The sequence below is a fragment of the Nothobranchius furzeri genome, chromosome 14 (assembly GCF_043380555.1).
Source record: "Nothobranchius furzeri strain GRZ-AD chromosome 14, NfurGRZ-RIMD1, whole genome shotgun sequence".
Taxonomy (NCBI): Eukaryota; Metazoa; Chordata; class Actinopteri; order Cyprinodontiformes; family Nothobranchiidae; genus Nothobranchius; species Nothobranchius furzeri.
In genome coordinates, this window is record NC_091754.1 from 13,772,914 (window position 1) to 13,786,843 (window position 13,930).

The 13,930-nt window shown below is 40.4% G+C and overlaps 1 protein-coding gene across 1 annotated transcript in view; it reads left to right on the forward strand.

Annotated features, from left to right (window-relative positions):
* Nucleotides 1-2,383: 2,383 nt before the first annotated feature.
* wnt6b (wingless-type MMTV integration site family, member 6b) overlaps nucleotides 2,384-13,930 on the forward strand; it is a 50,989-nt gene continuing 39,442 nt past the window's right edge. The window contains exon 1 of the mRNA XM_015966763.3: nucleotides 2,384-3,159. Coding sequence (XP_015822249.1) covers nucleotides 3,080-3,159 — 80 coding nt within the window. The 5' untranslated portion in view covers nucleotides 2,384-3,079. The remainder of the gene's footprint in view (nucleotides 3,160-13,930) is intronic.

Consider the following 13,930-nt stretch of genomic DNA (forward strand, 5'->3'; position numbering starts at 1 on the left):
GGAGCCAATCACATTAAGAGGTAGAGGAGAATCAGGGTCAATTTCATTCATGTGAGAAAAAAAGTCTCTGAAATACATTAAAACAATGTAAACACAATAGTAAACACATTAGTAAATGCACTATCATGTACCGAATACGTGACTGCAGTACTGGCAGGATGTCAAACAAAAGCACTACGCCCTCTGTTGTCCTGGCAGAGAATTGCTTTGCAACGATCCCCAGGTGACAGAGAAGTCTGAAAAGGAAATGTCTCCGTCAGTTCGAGTGCGCAACGCCACACTCGAACTGACGGGGAAGTATAGATTAGGCTTTAACCCTGCTGGTGGTGGTCGGAGGGACTGGAGGCGCCAGTGCCCGGCAGCCTCGCCTCTGCCAGTGCACCCCAGGGCAGCTGTGGCTACATCATAGCTCATCATCATCAGTGTGTGAATGCGTGTGTGAAGGGATGAATGATGTACTGTAGTGTAAAGTGCTTTGTCTCTCAAAGGCGCTATACAAGTGTGGGTCATTTCTCTTTAACAATGCTCAGGTAGGTTGTGGTATTGAAACCAGGCTCAAGTGGTTCTATGGGGTCCAACATGGGACAAGAACTTTCCCCCACTCTTACACCACCAGTAGCAGTCTGAACTGTTGTTGCAAGGCAGGATGGATCCATCTCTTCATGTTGGTGGCTCCAAATTGTGACCGGACCATTTGGGTGTTGCAGCTGAGACTTATCAGACCAGCAAACACATTTCCAATTGGCTTAGAAATCTAGGCAAACCCAAGGGCGCCCCCAAGGGGTGGCCAGGGGAGGCCATGGACACCCCTAGAAAATTGCTGGCCCCCCTTGAGAAAAGCCAGTGTTAACAAATCATATTAATGTTCAGTCAAACCACATATTGATCTTGTTTATTCAAGACATAATTATAAAACAAAATAAAAATATAATTAATGAGTAAAGAAATAATCAGAATAACAACATTCATGTTTCTGCTGCTCGACATTTAAAAAAGTTTTCATCTCCATAGTTTCTTTTACCACAGCAACAGGTGAATTAACCTAAAAAATATATTTTTATATTAAATTATGGATGACCCTTTAAGTAACTGAAATGTATAATTCTGAAATGTTTGAGTTTGTAAAATGTAAGTTAAATGTTTTGGATATGTAGTGTTATTTTAATAAAAATGAATAAAGGAGCAATGCAGCACATCACCACGGACTAAACTCTCCCAGCGTTACCACAAGGACCAATTTGGTGTGCCACCCCAAAGATTTCTTTGGCCCCATCCAGCCACCCCATCAACATTTTCTGGAGGCGCCCCTGGACAAACCCTAGCTTGGTTTAGCCACGCACCATTGTAGCCTGAGCAGGCCTACCATCGGTCCAAACAATTGTAGGTTCGGCCAATCACAGCCTTCTATGTTAGAGACATTAGGTGGGGCTTAGCACCAGAGTTGTTACAGAAGAAAACTACAAAGATGGTGCTGTCTCAGCTCAGTGGCTAGTGGTGTGAGTGTCTGCCCTGGGACTGGGTAATCAGGGTTCAAACCCTGGTCGGGTCATATCAATAACTTTAAAAATGGGACCCAACGCCTACCTGCTTATGCTCAGCTTTAAGGGGTTGGATTGGGGATTCAAACCACCAAACAGTTCCTGAGCATGGCCGTGTCTGCAGCTCACAGCTCCCCACAGGGATTGGCCAATTGCACAAGACAAATTTCACCACACAACAGTGTGTGACAATTAATGGGACTTTAATCTTAATCTTTGGACTATTGGGCTTTTCTTTGAGAAATGTCATTTTTTAAAAGGATGCATTTGCTTTTTATGCTTCTTCTTCTTGTGTGGAAGACTGCTGCGTTGACTGAATTCCAGTTTTCAACCAGTTGTCACCTGTAGCACCATCCTGTTCCTTCGGTCTTCCGCTGCTGCGTCCATCGTCTTCAGATGAAGATGATGAGGTGGCTCATGAAGCTGCGTTTATAACACCAACACTTAAAAACCTCTTCATGGGTTCTGACTTGTTGAATGAGAAGAGGAGTCCAGATGAAAGACTGGTTTCAGTCTGGCTGACTTTGCTGCCTGCTTGTGATCAGTTGCATCACTGCTGTGGAACGAAGTCTGGTGACAGAGCTTTTATGGAGGACCAAGGTGATATTAAGTTTCAGAGACTTTGCCCTTGGCCCGATTAGTAATGAGACCCCAGCACCAACGCACACATGCACGCAGTCAATTTAATCATGTTGAGAAATGTTTTACATATTTTCTTGGATAAAATGTTTTTATGATACAGAGCCACGATTAGGTTACCTTTAATAACACCCCATTCCCTCCTGTCTCTGTTTGCGCCTGCGTGACCGCGTTTGCACCCCGACCCGCAAACTAATTGCAGCTTCTTCCTCTGATTGACAGCGAGGATTTCGTCTCTCCCCGAAGCGACGTCACACCAAAGTGGGTGAAGCCGAGCACCCCCGCGTCTATTCCAAAGAAAACATGACAGATTCTGCGTAAGAGAGACGCCTCTACCTGCAGCCGGTCGGCACCGCAACTTGTCGCACCAACTTCACCAGCGCCTCAGTTTCGAGCGCGTGCAGCGCGGCCAACATCTGAGGCATTTGTTTATTTTTTCTTATCTGAGAAAAGCATCGGCGCATGGCCTTCTTCATTTTCTGTCATGGGTTTAATGTTTTTTTGTGGGAAAACTGAAGAAAAGTGAGGATTTTCTGACACTCATCGCTTTTCTCCCTCGGAGCTTTTTTGCGCGCACTCTGACTCTCCTCAACTCGTCCCAAAAGCATGTAACCGCGCCGAGACAGACAGAGCACACCGATAATGAAGAGGTTAACCACACCTTTGAGAGCGGACATCTCTTCACGAGCCACTTGACGAACTTCGTTGCGCGTTAAGATGCGCCCGGCGCAAGCGGAGCTGGACTTCTGCGCTCTCTTTGACGGACACTTTCCGGTGAGGTTTGACTGAGTCGTGCCTTCACAAAACAAGGACTTCTTATGAATCTAAGAAATAATCGCTCTCGGTGTTGGCCCAGCTAATCACGTTAAACTCTGCCGGGGGATCTCCTTGCTGTCACCATCATGACGGTTCGTCTTTCGCGGATCCAGCTGGCCATATTCTTCATCTTGCTCTGTCCGGTCAACATCATCGGACTCTGGTGGTAAGTTACCACGTGTTTTACGCCTTCTTACCGCGTTAGTCAGGTGTTTATTTATATTCCACAACTTAGTTATGTGGGAATTAAGATCTGTGTGCGCTTATTTGGGGTCTTAATTTGGATTCATTAAGCAGCTTTTCACTTTTGAGCACTTTATTTAACATGCTTTCACTCAAGCCCTTTTATTGAATCCAAACATTTAGATTTCATGAGATTTACAATAAAAATGAAGGATAAGGATAATTTTGTTTCGTTAAACCTGGTTAAATGATGGATAAATGCACTCGCATACACGTTATTTGTATGTTCCCACGTGACTTTTTCTAAAGCATGCAGTTCTGAGTATTAAATTCTGACGTTTGATAACGAAAAACAAATCTCAAGAATGACTGAAACGAAGTATGAGTTCATCTTAATGAATGAATTATAAGTAAGTATGACAATGAACCCGAATAGAGGAAGATTAAGGAAAGTAAGAGGTTGAAAAGGTGTGTGTTTCAAGCTGCCTGCAGTGTGTGTGCGTGTGTGTGTGTGTGTGTGTGTGTGTGTGTGTGTGTGTGTGTGTGTGTGTGTGTGTGTGTGTGTGCAGGGGGTTCAGGGTGAGGAATGTCAGGTGGCCCTCTAGGCACAGTGGATATGTCATCATAAAACAATCCATACAGGCTCAGCTCTGCTAGGTGGTCGACAGTCGAACAGACAGACACACAGATGTGCTGATAACATATTTTCCATTCATGAGTTTCTGTCTGCTGGGATGTGTAGTGCTTTTGTTGTGTTATGTGTAGTATCTCATTAGAAAACATCAAATGTTCCAGTCCACATCTCTCTCACACACACACACACATGCACACACACTTGGGTAGAATCTGAAAGTGAAGCTTTGTGGTTTTGTTCTGTTGAGTCCTCCCACTCTTCAGGCACAGTCCAGGTCAGTGTGGGATGTTGTACCATAGAGGCTCTAGGGGTCCATGTCCTTGTTGACTGCAATGATTCACCTCAACGAGCCATTGTGTGTGTGTGTGTGTGTGTGTGTGTGTGTGTGTTTGTGTTTTGTGTGTTTTTGTCCTTTAAGATAATTGACAGAAAATGGCAATTGATGAGAAAAATAAGAAGTCCAGCCATACACTCCGCTGTAGACAGACGCTTGGCCCACAGAATGAGATCAACATTGAGATTGCAAATAAGAAATGCCATTTCCATAAAATAAAGACCGTTTGACCTGAAATTTCACATGAATCAACGCTTCGGGTAAAGTCAGCATCGTGTCAAACTCTCACGTGTGTTTGTGAAACTGTCAAAAACATTTAACCCATTGACCAGTTTTCTAGAACTTTCTTGTTTTTCCCCACACAGTTTTTTTTCTTGAAGTTCAACATTTTTTTTAAGTTTGTTTCTTAAAGATTAGTTAAGTTTACACATTAAGTGTTCTTTAATATAGATATTGAAATGACAATAGTTATCAGACATTCAAAGTCAACTTATGATGAAAACTAAGAACAGCCGATATTATCGGTATATTAAAATGAAATATCAGAAATGACCAGATTTCAGGTTTTACCCTTTTATCGGCACAACCTTTACATACCATGCACACACGATCCATCAAACTCTTCAGCGACCAGGGACGGCGTTAGGCCCGGCTACTTGGGCTGAAGCCCCGGATCTTTCATGATAAGCCCCGGATCTAAATCGCGGAAGTAACATGCAGTACCAAAGTCACACAGAGAGGGCGCAGCTGGCAGTAGTTTGTAAAGTCCCATTTAGTCGTCACACACACAGGTGTGTGGTGAAATTTATTCTCCGATTTTGACCCATCCCCTGAGTTGCAGACACGCCGCGCTCGGGAACTATTTGGTGGTTTAACCCCCCAATTCAACCCTGAGTGTCAAGCACACTGTCCCATTTTTCTCAAAATCTTTGGTATGACCCGACCAGGAGTCGAACCCCTGATCTCCCGATCTCAGGGCAGACACTCTACCACTAGGCTACTCAGTCAGTATACAGTTTACCTGAGACTGAAGAGAAGCGCTTCAGCAGCTGGCTTCTGCAGTCTCTGTCTGAAACGCATGAGTGAAGATGGATATAAGGACGTTTTTTTAGACCAAAAGTACAACGACAGAACCCCAGCTCTGATGAGACTGGTGTTGACTCAGGTTTGTGAGTCTTATTTGAAAATATTTGTTGTGCTGCTGGTTTGCCTAAAGTTAGCTTACTATCAGGTAAAGTTGTTGGAGAAAGAAAGGGAATATTCACTATCATCTCACACTAAACACTAACAGGAACAATACTCTGCCCTGAATATGCTGAATATGTAGCTTCAGATTAAACATTATGTGGTACAAGATATATATATATATATATGATGTTGACTAGTGCGTGTCACGTGTGTGCGCGCATGCGTGTGTGTGCGCGTGCGCGCGCGTGTGTGTGCGCGCGCGTGTGTGTTAAGCCCCGGATCTTCTTCAGTCCTAAATCCGCCCCTGTCAGCGACTTCTCCTCTCACTCAAAATGTCAAAATGTGACCGCTCCTAGGTACGTATATTTTGAGGTACATTTGCGTTTGTTTGGCACAACTGTTCTAACTTAAATTGAAGTAGTTTTTATCTTTTGCACAAATGGAGTTTAAAATGTGCAAGGTGGGGGACATGTGAGGTCAGTTACATAAAATTATGATGATTGTTTAGTTTTTTTATCAGGGGTATGCTGCATAAATCGGTCCTGGTTTATATCGGCGTCATAAATTAAAGAAACACTGCTCTTCCACATGGTTGGGTACAACTGTCATAAACGACCCTGCAGCAGTCTGCTGTAGCTAGCGCTAACAACGAGTTAACACTAACAAGAGCCAACTAATAAAATAAAAAAAAACACAGATAAATAGTACTTACAAGTCCAGTAACAAAGCCAGGTCAGCATCAGTTCATGATTTTGTAGCCTCCTTTAGCTCCCTCAGACTAGTGTAGGCCATGTTGATGTTCACTCTGGTTTTTGTGTTTTGTTTATCCTCCAAAGACATTACACTCTTACTTTTACTACCAGGCGCTACTATGATGCCAACAGAAAAAGCAAACTTCTTTTTCTTCTTCTTCTTGTGATTTTTTATTGATGATCGGCAAACTGAAAAAGCTAACTGCTAGCGGTTGTAAAGCAGGTAAAGAGCCCCTCTATAGAGCACCTACCACTCCACAAAACTGTGAGCTGTGCTTGAACCGTTTTGATCCAGTTGAGCTTTCAGAGTTATCAAAAATATTAGCTTCATCTAAACCTTCAACTTGCATTTTAGATCCAATCCCAACCAAATTATTTAAAGAAGCATTTCCTTTGGTTACTGCCCCCATTCTAGATATAATCAATCTATCCTTAGTAAATGGGTATGTACCACAGGATTTTAAGGTTGCTGTAATCAAACCTTCACTTAAGAAGCCTTCTCTGGATCCAGATGACCCAATGAATTATAGACCAATATCTAACCTTCCATTTTTATCCAAAGTCCTGGAGAAAATAGTGGCCATCCAAGTATGTGAGCATTTAAACACCAATGCTCTGAGGAATTTCAGTCTGGTTTTAGAGAGTATCACAGCACTGAAACTGCATTAGTGAGAGTTACAAATGATATTCTCATGGCCTCAGATAAGAATCTTGTGTCTGTTCTAGTCTTGTTAGATCTCAGTGCTGCCTTTGACACAGTTGATCACAAATGTTCTTTTAGAAGGGCTTGAACATGTTGTAGGGATCAAAGGAACAGCGTTAGGCTGGTTTAAATCCTACCTGTCTGACAGATTTCATTTTGTAAATGTACATGACAAATCTTCTTCATACTCCAGGGTTACTTGTGGAGTATCACAGGGTTCAGTGCTTGGACCAATTCTTTTTACTATATATATGCTCCCAATTGGTAAAATCATTAAACAGCATGGGATAAACTTCCACTGTTATGCTGACGATAATCATATTTATCCATTTACCCTGATGAACCTAATCGGTTAGGTAGATTACAGGCTTATCTTGAGGACATAAAAAATTGAATGACTAAACTTTTTGCTTTTAAATCAAGACAAGACGGAAGTTCTCATCTTTGGACCAGAAATCCAGAAAAGGAAATTGCTTAGCCAGTCGCCTGACCTGAATGGCATTACATTAATTTCCAAGAACAAAGTAAGGAACCTTGGTTATATCTTTGACCAGGACATGTCATTCAAATCCCAAGTTAAACAGGTTTGTAGGATTTCCTTTTTCCACCTTCGGAATATTGCTAAGATTAGAAGCATACTTTCCAGGAGTGATGCTGAAAAACTAGTTCATGCATTTATTACATCAAGACTGGATTACTGTAATTCATTACTCTCAGGAAGTCCACAGAATGTAGTTAAATGTCTTCAGCTTGTCCAAAATGCTGTAGCTAGAGTTCTGATGAGAATTAAAAAGAGAGATCATATCTCTCCTGTCTTAGCTTCCCTACATTGGCTACCTGTTAAATTCAGAATAGATTTTAAGATCCTTCTTCTCACATATAAAGCTCTTAATAATCAAGGTCCATCATACATCAGTGATCTGATTGTTCCATACGTTCCTAACGAGCACTTCACTCTCAGACTGCAGGTCTACTGGTGGTTCCCAGAATATCTAAAATTATGATGGGAGGCAGATCTTTTAGTTATCAGGCTCCTCTCCTGTGGAACCAGCTCCCAGCCTTAGTCCGTGAGACAGACACCTTCTCTACTTTTAAGACTAGGCTTAAAACATTTTTATTTGATAGGGCCTATGGTTAAAATCTGATGTTAGCCTAGATCTGGACAAGTGGGGGAGTAGAGGGAGGTGGAGTGTACAGTCGGTAAAGACGGCTCTCCCTTGCCCTGCCTCCAACATGCTTCCATCTAAAAAGGCTAGGATGTCCACAGTTATCTCTGTAGTTATGCTGCTATAGGCATAGACTGCTGGAGGATACACTGACCACTTTCCACACTCTACTACTTTCTTCTACAGTCTGCTCTTTAACTGTATTATTTTCTGCAATTTGAGCTGTTAACTTTATTTTCTCTCTAAGTGTGTTTCTCCCCAGAAGAAGCTACAATGATGTTCTGTTGAGCTGTGGTGGCCTCATGGGTTGGGCCATCGTCTAGCACACTGCTGCTAACCACTTAAACATTCTCCCTCTCCTGATAATAACTTTTTGCTTTCCTTGACGTTGGATATGCTACTACTAGTTTATCTGTTTAATTATAGATTCACTAGGATAAATACAATAAAGTTTATCTCTCGCCAAATAGAATATTTACTAAGAAATCACAATGTAACCATAGACACATTGCTTGGTGTGTGTGTGTGTGTGTGTGTGTGTGTGTGTGTGTGTGTGTGTGTGTGTGTATGTATGTGTGTGTGTGTGTGTGTCTTCTCGATCCCCAGTGAGTCGTGGAGGATGGCTGCTTATTCTGAGCCAGGATCCTCTGGAGGTTTCTTCCTGTTCAAAGGGAGTTTTCCTCTCCACTGTTGCTATATGCTTGCTTAGTATGAGGATTGCTTTCTGATTGGCTTAGTGAACTGACCTGAATTGGAATGTTAATTATGTGAAGTGCCTTGAGACGACTCTTGTCGTGATTTGGCGCTATATAAATAAAACTGAATTGAATTGAATTAAGTGCAGTATCGGGCCAGTAGGGGGTGCAGAGTGATGTCAAATTTAAAACTGTTCAAGTTTCTAACTCGACAATCAAAATCAATGTTAAAGCTGTAGTTTATAGTTTAAAAAACTATTTAGTACTGTTTTAAGAGTCAGACTATATCTTCATATGGGATATTGGTTAAAAAATCCAATATCAAACATAGCTAATGAAAACATTATGGCTTTTGTAAAATCACAATCTTATACCATGTTTGTATTCTTTGCCATAAATTCCAACAACTGTTACATCAGTAAATAACAAAAAAGAAAAAAAGTGGAAATATGACATCTTCCATTGAAACACACAAATAAATTAAACATGTCTATCTGTCCATCCTCACATTTTGCCATGGGGTTTGATTTGCCAACATGGAGTAGACATGACAGAGTCTGAGCTGCATGCCTCACTAAAATAATCTTTAGTTAAAGGTAGACTTTAGTTTGAGGTCTTGACTCTGATGTGGCCAAACCATGTGTGAAACTGATTTTTCATGCTCTCTAAAGCATGATCCTGATTAATTATGTCACTGTCATTACGTGTGAGATGGTTTCTTAAACTAAAAATTCATATGACTGTTTAAGGAATCTGTTACTATTACATAGCTGCCAGCAGGAAATTATCAGAAGTCTATTATTTATTTCTACATGTTTAAGACAAAGTTGATGAACTAATGTGCTGTTCATGAGACATTTTTCAAAAATAATCTCATTGTTTCTTTCTTTTACAAGATTATTTCAGCCATTAAACCATGAAATAGGCCAATAAAAGCAGATGCAGTCTGTAATTAGCTTAACTAACTGAAAATGAGTCAGTCAGTAAAATATTGAAAAGTTATAATAAAAACAATCTAGTGTCTTAAACGGTTTGATATTGATTTTTCTAAGTTTGTACACTGTTTAAAACATTTTTGAACCACATTTAAAGCTACAATGGCAAATTTGTTAAATAAGCTAGCTTAAAACTAGAAATGCTCGATTATGGCTTTTTCTTTTACCGATATAAACCAATACCAATATATGATGTCTTCCTCATGAAAAAAAAGAAGAAAAACTAACACATATCTTCTGTCATGCATGCCTAAATTTCACCGTTATTTGTGCCTAATGACAACTACTAGGGATGAGCGAGTACACCACTATCTGTATCTGTATCTGTTCGACCATCTAAATTATCTGTATTTGTAGATGTACTCGAAGTGGGCGTGGCCTAATCCGGAAGTGGGTGTAGTTTAATCGGAAGTGGGTGTGATTTACATCATTACACTTTTTTAAGTCTGAAATTGATATGGATTGATCAGAAGTTGATATGTGTATTGTTGATTTGAAAACTATTTACAGAGCAGCCTCAGAATTGAGATTAATTATTTTTGGTCACAATGGTAAAGGAACTATTACAGAACAAGTTTTTCAATAAAACAGAACATTAATATTTAAATGCATGATTTAATACATCTGAACGCATGCTGTAGGAACTAGGAAATATGAAATACTAGAACCAGTAAATTATAAATAATTTGATTCAGTCTCAGCTGAAGTACACTCTGTATCACTCATTGTATGAGAGAGAGAGAGAGAGAGAGAGAGAGAGAGAGAGAGAGAGAGAGAGAGAGAGAGAGAACCCAAGTGACCGACGCAGCATGAGCCGTTTTCAGCTCTTGTCAAATGCACCACGTACGTTACAAAAAAAGTAACTTTAGTTTAGTTACTTAGTTACTTTTATGACTGTGCAAGGACGGGCTCTTCTGAATAGTTAAAAAAAGACAATGGGGTATAAGTGTCAAAGTGGCCGTTTTTTTAATTAAATGAACAAATATGCATATTGAAGTACAAAGGCAGTTACACTGCAAACTAGTAACATAAATTAGGTTATAGTCACTTTTCCCTGAATGCTATTTAGAGCAGCTGATTTTTAAAGTTAGCAGAGTTCATCTTTGGTAGTGGGTTCACTCACTCATTTAAAGATATCGGCCAGAGGCAAAATTTGTTTGAACAGCATGTGTAAATGTGTATTAAAACCTCAGATGAAAAAGGTTTTTGGATTTTGACGGCTGGAATTGTAAGAAAATCTGATGTTTGTGACCGGCGCAGGAAAAACAGAAACTAACGTCCGGTCTAAGCCCTGGGCAGCAGTTGACGTTTCACATGGAGCTCTGCTGAAACAGCTGTAGTAAACAACGCCTGGCTCCTCTGTTTCTGCGTTAGCGTTATAGCAGAGAACAATGTGTCATCAATCAGATGTAGCTTCTGAAGCCTCTACTAGTCCATCAGATTTGTTTTTTCTCTGGGTTACGGCGACGAGAACGGATGATAGACTACTGGAGAAGTTCAACCGAACTCCGACCCCGCCAGCTGGATATCACTACCAGAGGTGCAGACATGTTTTAGACTGTTTGACTCAGAAGACCTGCAACCTGATTTGGACATAGAGGAGGATTCTGTTCATCTTCAGAACCAAAATCGGTACAGTTTGTTTACTTTTCTTAAATATTTAATTTCTGTGCTCCACTGGAAGCTCTAAGCTGGCAAGTTTTCAGCTGGTCTTAGCTCCATCATGTGTCCCAATATAGTTCAGTAATCTACAGTTTTACTGCTGTGTGTATTTATTGACATAACTCTGGAAAATAATGAACCTACAATTTACCAGAATAAATCTTCCTGATGCTGGAGTAATTCCTTAGCTCAACTCGTTGTTTGCACTAATCCAGGATGTCATGGAGGTTCTAATGTTGAAATATAGAGATCATCTTTTAGATTATATATCTCTCTCTCTCTCTGTGTGTGTGTGTGTGTGAGTGCGTGCGTGTGTGTGTGTGTGTGTGTGTGTCGTAGCTTTCCCAAAGGACTTGTTCTTTCCTTACTGGAGTGAACACGGTTAGTTTTGCTGCAGTCATGCTAACGGGACTCGTCTGGAGTCCAGAAGTAGCGGTGTGGTTCTAGATGGATTTATAGATGTAGGTTATTATTTTAGATCAGACCTGTTATTTAAAAATGTGTGTAGGACATAGACACATGGCTCAGACCTTTTGCTGCAGCTGTAAACGCAATTTTACATAATAATTAGGAGCATGAAAGTAAACAAATAACAGTGATTCACAATATTAGCATCAGCAGCTAGCTTGTTTTACGTGCTGGAGTGACGTATGCGAAACACAGTTCTTCACTGTCTGGAGGAGAGGATTTGGATTTTCTGTAATCATTTATGACAAAAGTCCTTAATAAAATAAAAAACTGGACCCAGTACATGTTTATATAGATAATAAAGTGTAGTTATTTTGCATTTCTACAATTTTAATGCTGAGCCAATACCTTTAACCCTTCACCACTGAAATCAGTTTGTTCATTCCAGTCCTCCTAAATAATCCTCCAATCATCCAACTGGAATCCTTAAGGGTCCCATAACGTTCATGTCAGAACAGGCCGTGGGAGCCCAGGTGTAACTAGAACTAATGGTGTCTCCTCACCAGCGTGAGCCTCCAAACTGTGAAGGTTTGTCTCCAAACATGAACTTCAAATTCATGCATTTATCTCCTCTTGTAAAACTTTAACATGTTTTAAAAGGCTTGTATCATGATATGTTACACCTCCCAGACCAAAAATAGGTCCAATATAAGATAAAACATTATCATAAACAATGCAGAGATGTCATTATTTATTAAATACAAGTTATTTTCCTGAGCCATTACTTCAGCCAAGATATTGGATGCATGGTTTTGATGAAGCCATGCTGTCTTATGCAGTCCTACACACACACACACACACACACACACACACACACACACACACACACACACACACACACACACACACACACACACACACACACACACACACACACACACACACACACACACACACACACACACACACACACACACACACACTGCAGCATGTTAGAATCATTTGAATGACTAATTTAACTACACTGAACTGCTTTTGTAATAATTTAATCTCTTATTCTGGAGTAAAATAAAGAAACAAGCTAAATCATCACATATCTGTGGCATCAAGGAGTATCTTCCGAGTTCAAACAAGGGATGGAGCACAATGTTTACACCTGAACAGTATCAGGATTAACTCACAGAGGCCTGCAGGTCTTCTGTTTTATGAGCAGAGCGCTGAGAATCCACTTCTTAGGAGCGCTAAACGTAATTTTGCCGCTTCCGTGCGCGGTAGGGAAACACATTTCAAACACGGAACCGAGTCTGGTTGCCGAACCGAGCAGAATTCTGATGACGTCACACCGGTGCGCGAAGGTGCCGGTTCCAACCCACAGGAGAGGAGGGAGAGAGGAGGTAAACAGCGAGTGGATCACAGAACTTTTGTTTTTGAGCAAAACTGCGGTAAAAATGGCTGTTTTTCCTCATCATAAAGCGTGTAGCCCCCCCCTCCCCGGTTTAGACGTGGTGCTCATGCAGGTGTCTTTCTGTTCCGACGCTGCTGCACGTAAGATTTTTAATTTATTAAGCCTACAATTTATTTTTACTCAGTAACGGATATGAATTAAAATGGAGCGAATTACAATTCTTTTTTAAAAACTTACTCAAGTAAAAGTAAAAGTACAGATTTTAAAAACGACTTAAAAAGTATAAATTTACAAAAAAGCTACTCAATTACAGTAACGTGAGTAAATGTAATTCGTTACTTTCCACCTCTGTTTACGAGTTTTACTCGTTTCATGCTCGTACTCGTCAACAATGCACTATCCGTACTGGATACTCGTCTGAAACGAGTATCCGGCTCATCCCTAACAACTACCTCAATTTAAGTTACTTATAGTAAAAGTGCCATATTTACTTAATTCTTCCAAAGCTAAAATGTGTGTATTAGTTAGTAATATGTCATAATTTTCTGTATATTACAGTTTTGGTGATAAAAAATTTATAAAGATCTTCAGATAAGTAAAGCAAGCCTTGTGTGATGTCTTTTGTTTTTGTTTTAGTCCCTTGCTGTAGCTACACATGGTTACGTGTTGTGAGGACAACGTACGTTTGCTACACACAGCAAGTTTCTACTTCACAAGTTGTTCCAAATAAACTAAAACCTTTCAAAACCTTTACCTCAGATCTGTCATATTTTGACATTTTGAGAAAAGAGAAGTAGCTGTAGTTTGATGTA